The sequence below is a fragment of the Diplotaxodon limnothrissa genome, linkage group LG10, assembly GCF_057381915.1.
Source record: "Diplotaxodon limnothrissa isolate DT_005_m linkage group LG10, D_limnothrissa_male_GT1.1, whole genome shotgun sequence".
NCBI classification, from domain to species: domain Eukaryota; kingdom Metazoa; phylum Chordata; class Actinopteri; order Cichliformes; family Cichlidae; genus Diplotaxodon; species Diplotaxodon limnothrissa.
Window position 1 is genome coordinate 31,841,932 of NC_140605.1, and position 21,192 is coordinate 31,863,123.

The 21,192-nt window shown below is 39.2% G+C and overlaps 2 protein-coding genes across 2 annotated transcripts; both read left to right on the plus strand.

Moving 5' to 3' along the window:
• The first annotated feature begins 1,334 nt into the window (after positions 1 to 1,334).
• On the plus strand, positions 1,335 to 11,859 carry btg4 (B-cell translocation gene 4). Its single transcript, XM_085364722.1, has 4 exons — positions 1,335 to 3,769; positions 5,330 to 5,467; positions 6,445 to 6,724; positions 7,035 to 11,859. The coding sequence occupies exons 1-4, from the start codon at positions 3,597 to 3,599 to the stop codon at positions 7,236 to 7,238; spliced, it is 795 nt and encodes a 264-aa protein (XP_085220848.1). The 5' UTR covers positions 1,335 to 3,596; the 3' UTR covers positions 7,239 to 11,859.
• Positions 11,860 to 11,957: 98 nt separating this feature from the next.
• On the plus strand, positions 11,958 to 20,607 carry LOC146624740 (heterogeneous nuclear ribonucleoprotein A/B-like). Its single transcript, XM_085364723.1, has 9 exons — positions 11,958 to 13,593; positions 15,077 to 15,267; positions 15,407 to 15,575; positions 15,777 to 15,935; positions 16,449 to 16,580; positions 16,950 to 17,055; positions 17,265 to 17,411; positions 18,849 to 18,939; positions 19,768 to 20,607. The coding sequence occupies exons 2-8, from the start codon at positions 15,101 to 15,103 to the stop codon at positions 18,917 to 18,919; spliced, it is 951 nt and encodes a 316-aa protein (XP_085220849.1). The 5' UTR covers positions 11,958 to 13,593; positions 15,077 to 15,100; the 3' UTR covers positions 18,920 to 18,939; positions 19,768 to 20,607.
• Positions 20,608 to 21,192: the final 585 nt, after the last annotated feature.

Here is a 21,192-nt window from a genome sequence, read left to right on the forward strand (position 1 = left end):
AGATTGCTCTAAACAGCAAGTTTCAAGTCTTTTTTTTTTTCTTTTTTTGGGGGGGGGGTGTTCTCCTCAAATTTAAATGAATGATGTCAATCAGGGTGGATACCCCAAATATGGTCATCTTAGGTACAGGGCTCTGGCTGTGACCACAGAGGCCCCACCCACATGCTGCGTGTGTGTCAGGGACAGCCAATTTAGAGGGTTTGATTCAGACACAGGATGAATTGAGGGGCTGAGCAAGTGTCCAGTCTAAGATAAATGGGATCATTTGAAATTGAGAACTGTGTAAATCCACTCTAGTACAGTCCAACGGTAAAACCACGGAGCTGGAAATTCACTGTAATGTTCTGTGAACTGTTCAGCTTTTAAATGTCCAAAGGTTTCTCTTCTTTTCTGATTGTCAAATATTTAGAATCATGATTGTACAGGGTCATTTTATGTTTGAAGATGACATTTCAATTTTTTTATTTTTTTATTTTTTTTTATTTTGGCTGATCTTATGTGACAATCTGTAGATTTGTCTATTTATTCGACTGTCTTCAGTTAACCTGAAGTCAAGACATGTTTATTTTATTTGTTTGGGTGATTTTATTTAGACTGTTCAGGTGCTATGTGTCAACCACATTATTTCACATTTTCGGGCCTAGTAATTTTTCCCACCGGTGTGTGCCATGTTGTTATTTATTTTTACTCTTATTAACAAAACTAAAACACTGTTACACTGACTTAACGGCCAATAATTTAGTGTTAAATTTTGAGCATTTGGCATCAATGATCTTTGTGATGCAGGGGAAATGGGTTTTTCTGGACACGTAGTGTATTGTTTTTATTGTTTAGTCATACTTCATGAAAACATGTAATTGAAGGCTGGATTTCATCTATTAAAGGCAATGTTTCTTGTCCTGATGGGTCCGGACACACTTAAATTTCATCATTTTACTGTTTAAAGTAACTTAATTATGAAACTTTGTAACTGCCAAATTTTCGTCTTCTTTTAAAGTCTGAAAGCAGAAGAAAATCTTTATTTTGTAAGTGTTCTCTTCACTCCCACTGATCATTTGCACATTTATTTGTGATTAGCTTGTATCATTGCTGTATAAAGACATCTTTCTTTCTTCTTTCCTTTCTTTCTTTTTTTTGACAGAATATAAACTCACTGTTCACTTATTATTAAAATATAAGCTGTGATTATTAATTTTGTGTGTTTGTCAGTTGATAAAATCTATTTCATGGATTTTTAAAAAAATTTATGATGAATAAAAATGTATGTAAAAGTAGATGATATAAGTAAATAACAGTAACTTTTTATTAGTATTGGTAAATATCATTTGTTCTCTTGGGGGAGAAAAGTTATGTGCTGTCACATTAATACCACATCTAAGAGTTAAAAATTATATAGAGAGATTTTTTTAGATATTTAAAGTTTTAGGCAGGTGAGGGAAAAATGCTGTAAACAAAGAATGCTTTCAAAAATGGAAGTGTTAATCATTTATTTTCATTAATCAACAAAATGCAGTGAAGGAACAAAAGAGAAATCTACATCAAATCTATATTTGGTGTGACCACCCTTTGCATTCTTCTAGGTACACTTGCACACAGTTTTTGAAGAAACTTGTTTGGTAGATTGTTACAAACATCTTGGAGAACTAAACACAGATCTTCTGTGGATGTAGGCTTCCTTGCATCCTTCTGTCTCTTCATGTAATCCCAGACACACTCGATGATGAGATCAGGGCTCTGTGGGGGCCGTACCATCACTTCCAGTACTTCTTGTTCTTCTTTATGCTGAAGATAGTTCTTAATGGCTTTGGGTGTTTGTTTGGAGTTGTCATCCTACTGCAGAATACATTTGGGGCCAATAAACAATCATTTATATTTCTTAAAGCATTCTTTGTTCACAGCATTTTTTCACACCTTCCTAAAACGTTTGCACATATGAGAAGAGATATTTATATAGCGAGCAAGAGAGCAATATCAAAGGATCAGCAACATGGAAAAGACTAAACCCCAATGGTGATGCACACAACTGTGAAGCTTACTTAGGTCCCCAGTGATACATCTTCAAGGTTCAAGGACTGGATGAGGGATGGGGTAAGTGAAGCAGAAAAAAACTAACAAGGAGACAATCCCTGTTTTATTAGTGAGGTTAAAAGGAAAAGCAAAAATGTGTGTTTGAAGTAGATTGCATGACTATTTGTCATGTTGAAACCTGAAAAAAAAACAAACAGATTTCCTTGTTAATAGGATAGTTGACCGATTAATCAGTTTATCAAGAGAATAATTTCCAGGCCTACTTAGAGGAAGGTTTCACTTGCGTGTACAAAAAAAGGATCTGTTTGTTTCACTCATTTTCCCAAAATTGAGGCAACAACCTTGGACCTGTCTGATAAACTGTTTGGAAAACTTACATTGGTATCTCACAGCTGTGTTCCCCGCCTCTGGCTTTCTGTGCACTGTAATGGTTTTTGCCAGGCCTGTGGCACAATTGCTTCGCTCATGTATGAAAAGACATGACGTGGCAGACGTGTTAATTTATCACGTTATTCCTTTCATCTTCATCATATCACCGTATATAGTCAGGTGACAAAATAGGCTGTTCGTGAACGCCAAACAAATGAATAACAAAAATATATGTATTGTTCTTTTTCCTTGCAAGCTACATATTTATTGTATAAAAGTAAATAATCAATTACAAGCATGATTAGAGTCACATTTAAAATACAAAATAGGCTCGATGTAATCACTGACTAACAACTCCAGAGGTAAATATCTTGCTAGGATTATGATGAGCTGCTAGTCTATCATGCATATTTCTAGAATCACTCTAGAAACATGTATGTCTCTGGACTGTGGGAGGAACCACGGAGAACACGTGCAGGTATAGAACATCCAAGCTCCACAGAGAACGGCCCCAGAACCGTCTTGCACAACAGTATCACCATAAATAAGTGAAAGTGATTTTAAATGAAACTGACTCAACAAAATAAATATAAGTTGTAAAAACAACTTTTTCAGTCTTGCACCATCATCAGAAATGCCTCTCTTCTTATGTGCTGATGAGCTGAGAAATGTAAATATTCTCTCTGCTTGGGCTTTATGGACAGATTTAATGTAGAAGTCTGTTCCTGCTGCACAGAACTGTTCACACATTTCATTGAATTTGGGGCATTTTAACATTGAAGAAGTGCAGACAGGGCGTTGTTTACATTTTAACCCTGAGAGGAGTCATTAAGTAAATCAGCATCAGCTGTGGCAGCTGGTCGCACAGCTGAACGGTGGTTTTATTAAAAACTCTTTTAGAATTTGATTTGAGTGAGGTTTCACTGCTGAGAAGGGTGCTGCTGCGTTTGCACATTTAGATGCATGTGGATATATTTGTGTTTTGGTGTCTTTGATGAAGCTGCCTTACAATTCAAGCTGAGTTCTCTGTTGAGCTTCAGCAGCAAATATGTTTGCTTGAATTGTTTGGTTTGGTTTCCAGTTTGCTCTGGATGTTTTTATTTTCTGTGGTACTAGGATCCCTACATGCGTTTTATCTGAAGAGATAATTTTTTTTTAAATTACGGTTTCAGTTTGCTGTGCTCGGTAAGTGTGTCGCCATGAAGGAGGAAATTGCTGCCGCTGTGTTCTTTTTGGCTCGGCTGGTGAAGAGATACGGATGTCTGGACAATGACAGCAGAGAGCGCTTTGCTGCTTCCCTCACCTCCCTTCTGTTTGAGAACTACAAGAACCACTGGCACCCAAGTGCACCCGCCAGGGGTCAGGCCTACAGGTCAGTAATCCAAAAGCAATTTTTTTTTTTTTTTTTTTTTTGGTTGTTTCAAAATGGCTGAAGGTCCTGCTTCCCTTTTAAAAATGAAAAGTTAACCAAACATAATATTAAAAATTAAAACTCAATTAAATTTAAGAGGAAAAACTTTGTTTCAAAGCTTGAATGTGTATCCATTTGGCACTCTCCTTTTAAGTTGTATGGATTTACTATAAGACAAGTTGGTTGGGGACCCACAGGAAATCAGATTATTTGATCAGAAATAAATGGTTAAAAATAAAATGATTTAAGTATTTTTCAGACTGGTGGCTTATGTACATGTACTGCATCCAGAGTGTTATTGCAGGCATGTTAACTTTGAACATAAACTGCCTTGAGGTGACTGTTGTTGTGATTTGGTGCTGTATAGATAAAAATGAAGTGGCTGAGTTGGAGCCTGAGAACCTTTTTGTAGTGAACAGCTGTTTTGTAAAGTATCTATCCTTAGGTAAAGGTCTCGCTGCTGAAATAATAAATGTTTCTCAGTCAAAATTCTTAATGAATATGTTTGCTTTAGTAACTTTATGTTATTTTGTATATTTTGATACAATTACTGATTTTATTTTTAATGAATGTCACTTTAATGTTGCAGCTGCTGATTGTATTAAATGTACTTGGCTATAAAGTATCCAAATCTTTAAAATTGTAAGGTTATGAAACTCTTTCTGCCTTCAGAAATGCAACAAATATTATGAACCCACTTTGTAATTGAAAGTATTGATTCTTTACTTAAAATACCAACTATTATACTTGAGTTATTTAACCTTGTAAATGATCAAAACACCTGGAAAAACACTTGTAATGCTCCACTCTACTGGCCTCAGTAAGAAGCAGGACTGCAGCTCTCAGGTTTATTCACAGGAATATAATGGATATCAATCTAAATGTTGGCGGGTTAATTTTAAGCTTTGCTCAGCTGCTCAGAAAAATGCTTGACTTAGAATCTGCTCACTTTATCTGAGCAACCAAAGGAGAGGTCTGAAGACTCAAAGTACAAGACTCCTTACGGTGGTGCAGGGAGTAGAAACCAGCACAATAGAAATACATTTGCATTGCAGCTGTGCTTAAGTAAAGTACTGGAGTAAATGCACAAAGTTGCGTTCCACTGCTCACTTTGAGTGGTGCTAGACCCTGTAATATTAGGTGTTGTCGTGGGAAATACCCCCCCCCCCTCTTTTTGTGCTCTAATTAAAATAAATGGGGCTTGCATTGCACACTACAGGCGACTCTATAGTTCAATATTCTGCATTTTCTCATTTGATTCGGGACATAAAGAAATCGTACAATTTTAGGATTCATGAAAGAGATCTTCAGTTTGTTTTTGTACCATTTAAAGAACTAATGTGCTGATGCTATTCCTAATTGTCTGGCTTTAAACCACCTTTAACTGGCACCAACTACTACTCTTCCATCTATATTTTAATTGGATTTTTACTGGACTTGATATCTTGGTGACATGTGAAATTGCAACACTATTAAAAAAAAACCAAAACAACTTTCTTTGAGCTGCCCGGTGTTTTTCAGGTGTCTGCGTATGAACAGTGTTCGGCTACAGGACCCGGTGCTGGAGCAGGTCTGCGAGCGGAGCGGGGTGAGGTACGAGGACCTGGGCCTGCCCCAGGAGCTGACAGTGTGGGTCGACCCTGGAGAGGTGTCCTGCAGGTTTGCTTTAATCATTAGTCACCTTGCATTTGTGCGACGCTGCAGGTTACATTGTTTCAAAGTCCTCAGTCCTTTTTGGTTTCACATCTAACTTACTAACCAGATGGTGATATCATTAAGACATGAATAACCATTTATTTTAATGTCAGTTTAAAAGCAGAGTTTGAAGTAAATGCTTAATTATAATCTAATTATTGATCATCCACACAGTGACAAGACTTGAGGAAAAGTGCAAATAAATTGGTCTAATCAACTTTTTTTTTTTTTATATGGCTCAAACAGGTGGTGATATGATTAGTTAGCAGTGTCTTCATGCCAAAGCTAGAGCTAACAAGTGGTTCAGCGAGTTACAAACCTAATGTTGAATCAATAAAACGAGTGTCTTTCTATAATACACAAAATCTTTATCTCAACTTCTCCTAGACCACCAGGAGTTAACAGCCAAACTGAAGGTTCTTATCTATATCAATATACCATTGCATTGGCTGACAACCATTTAGCACGAAGATAAAATGACCTGTTTTTTGTTAACTATTTTACCTTGTGCATCTACCACACCTATAGTTGTAATTTCATTTTTACAAATAAGCATCGGATTACTTGTAATTAAGTTTGTCATGGGCATGTACTAATATATTCATAGTTGTGTACTTGATCATTGCTGCTAAGGGAAGGAATGGATTGTGACTGAAAAGGGCTGATTTGGCTTCCTTACTGGAGCTTTTTTTTGTCCTGATTTCCTGCCACTAAACTAAAGATATGTGAAGCACATGAGTCGGGCTGATGTTGTCACAGCTCTGGCAGGTTTCTAGAACATTAGGACAAGGAGTGGTGGGGGAACAAATGTTTAGAGCAGTGTTAAGGTGGAACTTCTGGCCTCATAATGGAAAAGCCCTTTATTGTCATTGTACATGTACAAAGAAATCGTGAAACCTGAATTTGCCGTCAGTTTCTAATTTTCTTTTGAATCCCTGCAGGTATGGTGAACACAGCAGTCCATTCTGCGTCTCAGTGGTGGACAACTGTCGGCGCGGTGATGGGGAATTATCCCGCCGCATCCATGAAGCTGTGGAACGGGCGAGTCTCGAGGTCCCATCAGGAAGCTCATCAGATGAGGATGAAGATGGAGGTGGAGACAACAGCATGAGCATGAGTACCAGCAGCAGCAGCCTTTCAACCCTCTGCCCTCAAATCCCACCCATGAACAGTGAACCCAAAACCATTCCGACTGTTAGCAACCCCAACAGTGTTTACAGGGTGAGTTCAATATATGAAATGCAGGACAATTTAAAGCCTCCCAAGCTTGTTTTATGACGATGATGATGGTAGTGTTTTATATCTTAACATATTCATTCTCTGTAAGCTCATTAACATGAGACTTGGAAAAAGTAGGCTTCCTGAAAGTGCAAGTTGATTGACCATCTTCAGGAGCAGGTTTTTAGCCAAAAAAAAAAAAATGTAATTCTGCTGAATAACATTTTTAAAGCTAGAGCTTTGCAAAGTATTTTTAGTAACTTCTCTAAGAGATCTCAGGTTTTCTAAATGACTTTGTTGTACCTGTCTTCAGTTCAGCGAGTTCTCTCCAGGTGCCCCTCAGAGCTGGCTGAGGGAGAAGCGGAAAGGCTTTCCAGGAGACATGTTCCCACCTCATGGCGCTCCTGCTGGAGCCCACTTCTCAAGCCAGAAAGGCTTCAGATCCTATCGAGCCACGTTCACCTTCACTGGGCCTCGTGTTGACAAGTACCACTGGGTCAGCAAATCGCGATCCTAGCCTTAAAGCTACAAACCAGAATCTGGTTCCTGCTGATGTCGGATTTAGGCCACACACTTTGTACATCTTTTAAAGGATAAGCTTATTTGTACCTGATTTAAAGTAATGCTGTTTAAGTATGTTTTTAAGATGTGAAAATTGATATTTTAAATAATTCTTCACTCTAATTGTCTTTTTTAAATTAAAGTGTGAATAAAGTAACATTGACCTGTCATTGAAAAGAAATAAATAGATTCATGCCAGCTCTACTGGCCATAACATGTCTTGTTTTGGTTTTTTCTCCCTCTCTTAAACAGTTTTAGTTAACTTAACATTTAGGACTTTTAGATAAAACATCCAAAAGTTATTTGAAAAACACTGAATCTATATTTACCTGTAAAGCGGGTCAGTCTGGAAGGAAATACAGCTGCGCTGGTGTGTGTGGTGGTTGTACTGGTAGTGTAGTTAGTGATTAGCGTGTAAGAACAATCAGCTAACGACACTGCCTATACAGCCACCCCAATCACACTGACCATCAGAAACTTGTAATCTTGCAGTAAATGCTTGTTGTAATAAAATGTATATTTTTGTCCCCTTTAGCTTGCCTTTTGTCAGTTTCATTTTTACTCTTCATTGAAGGCCCTTGTGCAGTGTCTGGTCCTGGTGTCACACCTGCAATATTTTTAGCAGAAGTGCAGGAGACCCTTTTCTTGCATAAACCTTGTTTCTGATACCTTACGAGATTGCCCATCTGCATCACTGAACGGCACAGGAAATCATTCCTGAATTCGGCCATCTCTCTCTGCAACCCATCCAACTAAGCAGAGCGTGCAATAGATGCACAACCTTAACATTTGCACATCCTCTACAGTGAAAATAGTTATATAGTTACAATTCCAATGTCAATCATATATATATATATAATCTGCGTAATATTCTGAGATTTTTATAATTTTTGTTATATTTTGTAACTTTGTATTTAATTTAGTTCAGTCAGTTAAATGGAACCACATGTGATTTTCCCACTTCTTAAAAAACAAACAAAACCCCCCACTCACACCTTCCTTCAGGTAACATCAATAAAGCACATCGTGGGATGGGGCAAAGTCTCACAGTGGTTTCACCTTTAACCCCCAGTGACGGTAATGACTCGTTTTTGTTTTGTTTGTTGATTTTGTTTTTTCCCCCCAGACCTTGGCTCATGTGATGACTCGCATGATGAATAGCAGGTCAACGAGCTGCCAATACCTGGGACTGTCTGCCTTTTATTTTTAGAACAGAAGTGTTTTGGATACAAAGTGAAATGTCTTCACAATCTCAAGCAGCCAGCTGCCCACTTTTTTCAAGCTCTTATAATAACCAATGCTTCCTCTGACAGGATTTTTTTTTCTTAAATCCTCCAATGGTGTGCAGTGGTTATCCCAGAAAGCAGATTATGTTTATCTGGAAGTTGTTCTGGTGGTTAACATGTTTTACAATTAAACTGTTGCTGGTTCAATTCCGGCCAAAGACAAAAATGTCTTCATTATTCATTATGAAGCGTATCTGGCATAAAACTATTTGAATCAAACTTGCAGAGCTCCTGTAGTGAACCTTTGGGCAAAGGAGCAGCCAGAAGTAGCTTAAATATGTTGTTTAGGGCAAATGAGTACATGCAAATTACAACACAGTTTTACAATGTAATAGTGTGTGTCAAAAATAGCTTGAAGCATTAGCAAATGCCATTTTCATGTTTAGTAAATGTAAGGGTACAGGGAGCAGATTACTCAGACTGGAAAAACAGGGAATCTGTAACCCTGTTCTGACCAGAAGGTGCCGGATCTGTTTATCAAAACATCCAAAATCCACCACTTAATCCATACGCACTTTATAAATCCCGACAAGCAGAAGTGCAAAAAGCCTTTTTTTCATGTGATTAGCTCTGAGCAGTTACCAGGCAACCTTCAGACACTCCAGGAGGGAGCTCAATAAACTAGTCCTATACTTCTGTAAAAGAGTGAAGTCACCACTTTGCAAAGCCACGTCTATGCCTTCTAATGCATTTTTGCCGTGGAAAAAAAAGTTTGAATGAGTCACATGCAGTAAGAGATCATTATTAGAACAACAAAAGCAGTCACACTGTCTAAGACAACTTTTCTCACTCTTATACTTGGTCTTTGGTAACAACGTATGGGCCTTAGCACCACAACCATACTTTTTGTGTGTGCGTATGTGCAAGAAACAGGTTGTGTCATGTTTTAATCTGTTTCTATAAAGCAATGACTTCTTAAAAAGTTAATATTTGATGTAAAGACAAAGTCTAATACGTAATTTTAGTTAAAATTAAATAACAATACCCACTCCAGTTAAGGATTTTTAACTTTTTTATTTATCCACATCTACAAATCTGGAAAATCCACATTGCAGGGAAAAGGAAGACAGGGACATAAAGCTCTAATTAGATTATTATTGCTGAGTGAAGATCCAAAAAGGGTTGAGGTTTGAGCCTGATGGCCTTTCCATCCTCCATTTCCAAAACAAACTCTTCAACTGGCATGTCAGTCATGTTACACATTTAGTATAGTGCATAATCATTACTTTGACACAACTGGATGGATTAAGTAAACTTGGAAAATATTTTTACTGAAAAAAAGTAGAAAAAGAAAGAATTTAGTCATGTTTAAAATGTGCTGCGTTCTTACCTGTCGTTGCTGCAGTTCTCGTTCTGTTTACAAGTGACCACTGCTGAAACACAACTGTCTCCACAGATACCCTTTACTGTGTGTGTGTATGAGTGTGTGTGTGTGTGTGTGCCCATGTTGTACGTGCCTCAACTTGCCCGATAAAGCAGTAAACAGTCGTCCTGACCACCAGGACTGGCACGTTTTGCCCTATTTACAAATCCCCAGCACTCTTGTGTTTTAAGTACATTTGTTTCTACCCCACATTATTTGGCTCTGGTGTAAATGAAGAATCACTCTCTGGCCTGTAACTATAGTTTAAACCTACTTTCCCTCAATTTCCTACAGATTACAACTCCTGAATGGAAAGATTTTCTTTAACACAGGGGTGGTGTTGCATGAGAACCTGGGGCTGTTGTGGAGGTTCTGCAAGAATAAGTTGACCTGAGTCCTGTTCACTATTATTTTTCTCTGTATGTGAGCTTTTTTGTGTGGGATGTGTCAAATGCTGAAAAGTGTGCTTTGTTGTATTAATTAATTATTGTGGGGGAAATTGACAGTGATACAGTAGTCATTAAAATTTGTTCAGAATTTGCTAATTTAATCAAATCAAATCACTTTTATTGTCACATCACATGTGCAGGTACACTGGTACAGGACATGCGAGTGAAATTCTTGTGTGCGAGCTTCACAAGCAACAGAGGTGTGCAAAAATACAATACCATAAGAACAAGCAAAATATAAGAATGGCTAAATCTGAGAGTTATATGAATAAATATATGTACAATATAAGAGTGTATGCATTACTGAATGTGTATACTAAATATGTTTTTCTACATGTGTGTATATATAATAATAGTGTATACTTTATTGATCCCCGTGGGGAAATTATTTGTTTTTCTCTGCATTTGACCCAACCCCCAACCACTCTACCTACTGAGCTATCCCTGCCCTCCTCGATTGGGCACCGTTCCCGGAGGCGCCAGTGGGTCAGTGCGCTGATCTCCTCCCTGTAAGCCGTCTCATCACCGTTGGTGATAAGACCCACCACTGTAGTGTCGTCCGCAAACTTCACAATGATGTTGGAATTGTTAGTGGCCGTGCAGTCATAGGTGTAGAGTGAGTACAGGAGAGGGCTCAGTACACACCCCTGTGGAGCACCAGTGTTCAGTGTGATGGGGGATGAGGTGATGCTGCCCAGTCTGACCACTTGGCGTCTGTCAGACAGGAAGTTAAGGATCCAGCTGCAGAGGGAGCTGCTCAGTCCTAGATCCTGCAGTTTCCTGTCCGGCTTCGAGGGAACGATGGTATTGAATGCTGAGCTGTAATCTACAAACAGCATCCTCACATACGTGTCTAATTAATGATGATTCATCTCATAAATCATGACACACTGCTCTCCTCTACATATGCTGCCTTTATAGGGTAAAAGTATTGGCATCAGCAATATTAGACCTATATTTGTATACGGATCAATACTAAAATTTGCATTAGTGTAACACATCAATAAGTAACAGCCATGATCCACAAATGAAAAAACCTTCCCAGGAAGTGGACGGACAGTCCACCAAAATTATTGCAAGAGAGCATCAACGAGTCATCGAGGAGGTCACAAAAGAACCAAGAATAACCTCTAAAGAACTGAAGGCCTCACTTCCCCCAGTTAAGGTCAGGTCGTCATTCACCAATAAGAAAGAGACTGGGGGCAAAAATGCTATCCATGGCAGAGTTCCAAGACGAAACCACTGCAAAAGAACACAAAGGCTCGTCTCACATTTGCCAAAAACATCTTGATGATCCCTAAAACGTTTGGGAAAACATTCTGTGGATTGAGGAGACAGAAGATGAACTTTTTGGAAGGTTTAAGACCTGTTACATCTGGTGTAAAATTAACAGATTTCAGAAAAAGAATATCATACCAATAATCAAACATCGTGGTGGTAGTGTGATTGTTTAGGGTCACTTTGCTGCTTCAGCACCTGGAAGACTTGCCATAAAAAACCTATAGTTTGTATATATACTGCATGTACTGTCTATTTGTGTGTGTGTGTGTGTGTGTGTGTGTGTGTGTGCACAAACTTGGCCAAAGACAGATGATTCTGATTCTCAGCAAGTCCACCTCTAAAAGGCTAAAAAAGAAGGAGAAGAAGAAGAAGAAGGCAAAGAGTGTGTAGTCAAAGTTCAGACTTAAACCAGATTCAGGTGCTTTGGCATGACCGTAAACAGGACATTCAGGTTCAAAAACCCTCCAATCTGACTACATTAAAACAATTCTGTAAACCAGCGGTCCCCAACCTTTTTTGCGCCACGGACCGATTTACGCCCGACAATATTTTCACGGACCGGCCTTTAAGGTGTCGCGGATAAATACAACAAAATAAAACTAGTACCGTACCGAAAAAAAGAAAATTTATTCATAACACACGTGAAAAGACCCAGGAAAACCGAGTAAACGATAAAAACGATAACAAAATAACGCTGAAAACCGATAAAAACCCTGAAAACTATACATTTCACACCTGAGCCTCAACTCTCGCGGCCCGGTACCGAACGACTCACGGACCGGTACCGGTCCAAGGCCCGGGGGTTGGGGACCGCTGCTGTAAACTGCTTGCTTTTATGTTGCTTTTATTCTGCTGTGTACAGCAGGGGCGTCAAACTCAAATACACAGTGGGCCAAAATTCAAAACTGGAACAGGGCTAACGTTAATATTTATTGAAATATATTTATTCCTCCAGATATAAGAATGAATCTTTTCTTATGGACTCAAACACGTTTTGCTGAAAAACTGAATATGGAACATGCAAAGCTTAATACTAAACAATATATATATTAGCTGTATAATACCAGTAGGCCAGCTCTAATAGTAATTTGGTATGGCTTCGCGGGCCAAATGTAATTAGGTTGCGGGCCAAATTTGGTCCACGGGCCAGAGTTTGACACCTATGGTGTACGTGACCTTGAGTGTTTTTGAAAGGCGCTTTCAAATAAAATGTATTATTATTATTAATTCTACAAATAATAATTGGCAAAAAAAAAACTCCACAGCAATGTGAAAGACTTATTAGTTCTCGCTACCATGGGTTGTACAACCAGTTATTAGGTTTAGGGGGCGATTACTAATTCTCATAGGGGCATTTTTCCCATTAATAAATAAAATCACCATTTAAAAACGGTATTTTTATTTTTTCGTAGGTTATCTTTGTCTAATATTAAAATATTATTGATGATCTGAAACATGTTAGTGTGACAAATATGAACAGTACAAAATGTCTTCTTTAATCCCTGATGTCGCAGAGGATCGTAACAATGTAGCGAAGCTACAGTACAAACATCGGTTTCACTTTTAAAGCTATTTGTAGCCGACTAAAATGAAGCTACGGAAACACACATTAGTATTATTCACGCTTTTAAGCCTAGCATGTTTAAAACGTTTCTTTTGAGACGCCACTCTAAAAAGAAAGCAGAACACAGGAAGCAGGAAGGACGTTTGGCTACTGAATGTGGCTTTTGTCACAGCGGGCGAACAGTCAACCAATGATCCAACGCCTTTAACTTCAAAAGGGTCGCTTTCGTCCAATCACGCATGTCGACATTACGACGTGGTTGTTTCTTGGTCACATCCGGTCATATATATGTTGCCACGAGTTAGCGGCGAATTTGGAGCGTGTCCATTTTGAACAGCCACTCGGCGTCCCCGGTATTTTCAGTCAAAGTAAGAACACGTTTTTATTGTTATTTTGGGTAATAGCAAATATAAGAGTAGTAAATAGAAACTGTAGGAGTTCCGGTTTATATCGTGCTTATTTCCATCGTGATTCTTCTGCGGCGACCATTTTGTTCGTGTGCGGTGTTTTCTTGGTAGCCTGTAAGCATGGCTAGTTCGTTAGCTGCAGCGTGCTAATGTGCGTTAGCGCGGCTTTTGCACGCTATGAGTCTCTTGTTCTCTTGATGATTCTCATCCGTTGTGCATAATGGCAGTTTTTAAGTGCACTTTATATCATCTAAACGGTTTTTGTGTTTGGTTGGTTGCCCATCTGATAGCCGGGCCTGCTGTCTGCCCCGAGCGGTAACGGAGCAAAGCGCGGTCCGCTTAAACGTTTGGACAACATGGAAGACTCACGCTCTTTCTTTCCTTTCAACCGCGGCTGTGGGGTCACTGGTGCACGCACAACTGCGTGTAACTGTCTTATTACTGATGATGGTCGGTGGTGTGTAAATAATAAATAACCTGCCGATATATGGCGCCATTGCAATGATCGGACTAACGCTTTAACTTAAAATTAGCATTCAGTTAGCATTATGTATGCGGCTCTTTATTAGCATTCCGATTTATGCCCAATATTCTCTGAAAATAGGGACGAATAGAAATATCTTTAGGCCGTGTTTCGGCTCTCCTTATACAGTAATTTCCAAACTCTGGGAAAAAATAGTTTCTATTGCTACTTGAATTTAAATGAGTACACTCTTTGTGTGTATCTGTTTAGAGTTAATTAGTTTTTATCCCGGGTGTTTTTAAAGCCATGTGCCTATTCTGTTGTTTTGTTATGATGCTATTGGTTATGTTTAACTATTTTAACAAAGGACCTTTAAAACTATACATTTTAAAATGTAGGATCCTAAAAATCACTAGAAATTAAGATGTAACAAATGTTTAAAATACTACACACTATTAGTTGATCACAGAAGATCAACTAATAATATAGGACTAAAACCATACATTTATTATACGCTAGTAAAAGCCATTCTGTAGTTTAAACGTCAGTATTTTCAGATGGGAAGTGCTGCCTCGTTTTTTGTTTTGGTTAAACTTTGCAGTTAATAGATCATAGAGGATCCTTTTGGTAAATAAATCAACAGCATTTTAGAAGTTCTGCCTGTTGCAGAGTATGTAATGTACATTTAAGTATGAGTGAGTTTAAAACCAATGTGAGAGCGACTTAAAGTCAGCATAAGTGTGGCTGAATTTTAATCAGTCTTATTTGAACAAATTAGCAAGTGAGAGCAAAGATGGGATCAGGTAGTGATATGAACAAAAGGTTTCTTGTCCTTGTTGAAGAGTATTTATAAAGCATCAAAAACGTAAAGAAAACAATACCGCTTCCAGTTAGTGTTGTGCGTGAATTGATAAATGTTGGTTTAATGTAGTCTGCTACCTACTTCTCCAATCTCTCAAACTTTGTCCTGTCCCATCTCAGTCATTTGAAGATCCCACCGTCAGAATGGCAGACGCTGACAACCTGCTCATGGAGACATCAGAGCAGAACGGCAACGAGGGAGAGGAGGAGCAGAATGGAGCTGAGCTGGAGCAGATGGCCGGGGACGAGGAGCAGGACAACAACACAGATGGCGGAAAGATCGACGCTAGCAAAGGAGAGGAGGATGCTGGGTGAGTGTCTGGTTGGACTGTGGTTGGCCACATGTGATGTGTGCGAGGATCTCGTGCTGGCATGATGAGCCTTGGGAAAATAAACTGTGAAACCTTGTAAATGAAGAAATGTTAGCAATGTCTACATGTAATTTTACAGGAAAATGTTCGTGGGCGGCCTCAGCTGGGATACGAGTAAAAAGGACCTGAAGGATTACTTCAGTAAGTTCGGTGAGGTGTCAGACTGCACCATCAAGATGGACTCAAACACTGGCCGATCCCGAGGCTTTGGTTTCGTTCTCTTCAAAGACTCTGCCAGCGTGGATAAGGTGACTCCCCTCGTAACTGAGCATAATTTCATCCCGAACGGGCTCCAGAAGCTTTTATGGGAGAACGGTTCTTAGTAATATAAATGAATCATATGCTAATCAGCCACACTGCCTTGTCTGCATTATTAGTCATCTCTGTGATGATGACTCTAATCTCTGTGCTGTTATTGTCTGTTAATGGTAATATATCTGTATCCACAGGTACTCGAGCAGAAGGAACACAGACTGGATGGACGCAATATCGACCCTAAGAGGGCGATGGCTATGAAGAAGGATCCTGTCAAGAAGATCTTTGTTGGGGGTTTGAACCCAGAAGCAACTGAGGAAACCATCAGGGAATACTTCGGCGCCTTTGGAGAGGTTGGTTTCAAATAAAATGTATTTTAAATATCTGCGGTTAGAATGCAGCAACCACTGCATCTCTCTTGTATGTTGAGTCTTCTTGGTTAAGTGTTTCCAGAGTTAAACTTGGGTAGATGGCAGTATCATTTTTATTCTCCTGTACAAACTCCGTGGATATGTTTGAGAGCCACTGACTTGCCCAACTTTGTACACTCATGCAATTCAACACATTATTTACAGTTTTAATCCTGTTCTTACCAGCTAAACTGGTCTAAGCCATAAATTAACCACATGTACATCACCACTGGCCAGTAAACAACAAAGTTGTAGATTAATTTGAGGAAGTCATCCTGTTAAGGATAAATAATAACTGAGATATTCTGGCACTTGTTTGTGTGTTTGAAGTTTGACTAAATGATGTGGCCGACATTTTTAAAGCAGAGATAATTTACTCCTGAGACTGTCATACTACATGCACCGTATTTGTTGTTTCTGATCAAAATCTTTTCTCCAATCCTCCCTTTTTTTCAGATCGAAACCATTGAGCTCCCAATTGACCCCAAATCAAAGAAAAGGAGGGGATTCATCTTCATCACATACAAAGAGGAAACCAGCGTAAAGAAGTGTCTGGAGAAGAAATACCACAACATCCAGGGTGGCCGGGTAAGCAGTTATTCCAGAAGTGCTGATGTACAGCTGGAAATCAGCTTAAATTCTTCTAATCAGCTACCTGGTGGACAGTGCAGCCTCACCTGTGATCTGTTTTGGTGAAGAGTGACAAAGATTAAGCCACTACAGATTAACTTGTTGCAAACTGATGTTTGACCAAGTCAGTAGTTGAACCCTGAGTTAATGCTTGAGATGTTTTTGAAATTTACAACTTTGAGTTTTCTCTGTATACACATGGGAAGTGGGTCACTCTTTAATTGCAAATGTTTTTTATAAATATCGCAAGGCGGTTTTAACGTTAGTTTTGTTTTAAAGGCCACATAAAGGAGAGAATGGATTTTTCAGTATGTATATCTCTTTTAGTGTGAGCTGAAAATTGCTCAGCCAAAGGAGGTGTACCAGCAGCAGCAGTACGGAACAGTGCGTGGAGGTGGCTATGGAGGAGGCCGAGGAGGCAGGGGCCGTGGAGGTAAATGACGATGATCACCCTCTTCCTTTCTGGATTTTCTTGTTTGTTTTGAATCTGTATGATCGGGTAAATGCTAAGAGGCTAGGTCACTGTTGACAGCACGTTTTAGTGGTAATGGGTATTAATATGTAATTTGGAACTTCTCGTGTACTTCTCGAGTTGGATGATATTGAAGTTTAGACCAAACTCATGTGCACTTTGTGTTTCAGGTCAGAGCCAGGGCTGGAACCAGGGCTATGGAAACTACTGGAACCAAGGATATGGCAACCAAGGCTATGGCTATGGTGGATATGGCAACTACAGCAACTATGACTACTCTTCTGGTTACTACGGATATGGTCCTGGATACGATTACAGTAAGTGCAAACATGCAGACGAGTTGTAACTTGGAGTAACAGTTAACACATCGAAGCCCAAACCTGAGGTGTACGCGTCAGTACTGATTGTGATTGTTTCCTCTTACCCCGCCCCCACTACAGCCACAGTACAAGAGTAAACTGCTTGATGTAGCCATGCCAGTACTTCTAGACCTTTGAGCTGTTCCACTTGCTCTGATAAACTTGCTAACATAACGTTTAAGATGTTCATTTTTCCCTCAGTTATATTCCTATAGATGCATAAAGTTGGTGCTGCATTAACCCTTTAAGACCTACCATAGAACCAAGTCCGCCAGAGCTTATATTATATTTTTACATGGTGTAGTGCCATTTTTGGGAGCATTTCAAGTTGCTATACATCAATACAACAATTATAGCCCAGATTTTAATAATATGTATTCATTAAGTGCATAGTAATTACATAAATTGCAAAAAAGTGCAATAAACTACAAAAAAATTGAAAATCGTTTTTGCTTTTTTAACATATATTTCTAGTTAGAGAAATTTAAGAGGTTTATCCCTCAAAACTGTAAATACAAAAAAGTTGCACAAAATAGTTTCCCACCACAGGAAATTTATTTTGAGTGTCTTCATAGTTTTATTTTTGAAATACACCAATTTTTATACACTGCAGGAAAAACGAAAATAAATATTATAATGCAAATTTGCAAAAAAGCAGCATATGCATCAAAATAAACTATTTCCAGCAGTGCAATATGAGTCCTAAGTATCCCAGAAACGACACAGAAAGTCATAAAGTCAAAGATAACTTTTAAAAACCGTATAGGCCCTGTGGCCCTGATGGTAAAAAAAAAACCCCACGAAAATGACGTCGCTTCCGGTTTCGGGCAGGTAATGGCGGACATGCAAAAGTTCGTGCTGACGTATATTCCAACATAGGAAGTGTTATGAACAGCTGATCGGCAAAGCGTGTTTCTGGAATATTATGTTTTTGTTGCTGCAAGTGCTTTTTATGCAGTTTTTGTAAAGCTATATGTGGGAGGAAACTGTGACCGAGGACAAGCTGATGGCATAAGATGTAAGTACAACTCCTCCGGTTTCATATGCAAAACAAATTATTGCGCTAGCTTACGTGGTTGCAGAGCTACCGGGATTTAAAAATAGTTATGCAAAACAGAGCGTGCCCGCTCCGACCGGCTCTAAAGGGTTAACAACCTAAAATTTGCCAAAACACATCTGGCTCGCGTTTCCTGGTTTGACTCTTGGAGTTTGCCTCGTTCCTGCCACCCATCTTTAGTGTTTAAGACATCATTGAGTGCCATGTTTTCTTCTCAAGCCTCTAGAGTGTAGTTTGGGGAGCCGGAGAACTGGGTTCCTGTCCTGCTCTTTACTTAACACTCAAACATCATCTGTCAGATGTTGAGCTCTTGCTTTAATACTGCGTCTCCTTCACAGACCAGGGCAATGCCAGCTATGGAAAAACCCCAAGGCGGGGGGGACACCAGGCCAACTACAAGCCATACTGATGGTCACTTGGCAGTGCAAGGTATGACATTGCTACAACGCAACATGTGCGACTGTGTCCTAGTGCTACGTATTCCAGTTTAAACAGTGGATAGACTTATTAGACCCCCACTCACACCTTGCTGTTGTAATTTCAAGTTCGCATGAGTTCCCCTTTGATTTGACCTGTCATTGTCCCAAACATAGCTGTGGGGTCAGTCCTGGCTTTCACCAAATGGGAAAACATTCCTTTCCAATCGTCACCAGAAATGCCAGGCAGTTGGATTAAATATTGTGTTTTAATAATAGAACACAGGTCCCCAAAATGTTAGCTGTTAGGCAGCCACCTGCTGCTGACTGACTGCAGTTAGCATAAATATCATTGTTCAGGATTGTTTTACTGCTGGACACAGATGCCTGCAGACATAACTGATGACTAGTTGCTCTTTTGTTTTTATTTTTGGTTTCTTTTTAATGCAACTCCATTTGAACACCTGGAGGACACATTTACAGTTGGCGCTGTGTCTCAGCTGAGTATTTGATCATAGTAAACTGGCGAACATGTGGACGTCCTCCTGTAGCCTCATGCTCGTGTTAGTTCCTGCATCTGTTTGGGTCAGAGTCTAACTATTTGTACTTGAGTAAATTGGCTGCCAGGAGCATCTCTGCTGTTGAAAGTGAAATAGAGAGCACTTAGATGTTTCACTTGGCACTGAGCTACTAATAGCTGCTGTAAGTGGAGAACAGATTGAAGTTTTCAAGTTAAAATACTCATAGAAAGCTGTCTTTTTAAAAGTTTAATTTCCCTTTGAAAAGATTAGACTTTGAATGGTTTGTTCCAGCTGTGTCATTAATGTGTTTCACCCCTCAGGACTCCAGTGATCCAGTGAGACCGACGGCTGGACGGACACACACTGGGCCAGACTCGACCTCTTTTATGACAGAAGACCATTTGTACAGAAAACACCAGAAATGTAACTTTTTTCTTTTCTTTTTTTGTTTTTGTTTTTTAAACCCTATCAGTTTTAGTTTTTATTTTTCCCTCGTGTTTTTGTTTTGTTTCCTCGTCCCCTTCCACATTTCCACCGGAAGTGTAATTTTTACTGTACTTTTTGGTACCTGTTTTGATTCTATTGTATTGTAAGGGTTGTATTTTACATGTTTGATGGCTTTACAGGTTGAAAATCTTGGCGCTGTAAAGGAGCTTTTTTGACAAATAAATACAGTTTTCAGTAAATTTTGTTCTGATGCTTCCAGGTTTTGGGGAGGAATATGAAACATTGAGTGGGTTTAGGATTAAAGTTCAAATGTCAAGGATAATGTTGATTATGGAATTCTTTTTTCCCCCCTCCCCCCCTTTCTTTCCTCTTTGTCCCTCCTTACATGGATTCCAGTGTACCTAAGAAGGATTTTTAACTTGCCAGATTTCATCAGTTGTAAAACACAGGTTAAAAGACTGTTCCAGGCTGTTTGAACCCAACATCTGGAAGCCTGCGGGGTGTGTGGGATGTGCTGGGAGGGGAAATGTTTTGTCACTTTAGATCGTGTTCTTCATACGCCGTTGGTTTTAGAAATGACCGTTTCTGAAGTTAAATGTCTTTTTTTCTTTTTCTTCTTTTCTTGACGGACTTGAGGGCCAGTGTCGTCGTCTCAGCCAGTGTCTCTGGCATTTATTAGTAATAAACATTCTGGTTTGTAATGATCTTTGTATTTTTAATTCTTAATGTTACTGTTAATGGTCCAAGTCATTAGATAAAACTGTTTCAATAGAAACTGTCCAAAAAGGAAAAGGAAGTTTCCTACTGAACTACAATTGAGCCCCTGCGGTTTTTATTTTTCAGTCATTTGTGATTGCCTCAGCATGCCAATTCCAGGGAATCCCAAATCCAAACGTCTGTGTTCCCTGGATGTCACCTGGACCTCTGTCCGCACCATTATGTGCACGTAGATGCTTCATGCGTTACTTTTTTTTTTTTTTTTTTTTTAAATTCATCACTATTGATGCTTGGTGCATTAGGTGGCATTCTGTGATGATGATGAAGGATGCACCTTGCGTTTCTGCAGTTGTCTCTGTAGTTTGGTGTTGGGGCTTTGAACTGAAATGTGGCTGTGCGCAAACAAAATAAATGCGTTTAAAAAAAAAAAAAAAAAAAATCAGGCCTGTCCCAATGATCGCTCAGATGTGGCTGAAGTTGAAGGAAAAACTGCCATGTTTTGTGGACTCCAGGTAAGAAAAGTAATACCTGACGTTCTCTTTGAAGCCTGAATGAAGAGACTAGAGTGCAAGTACACTACG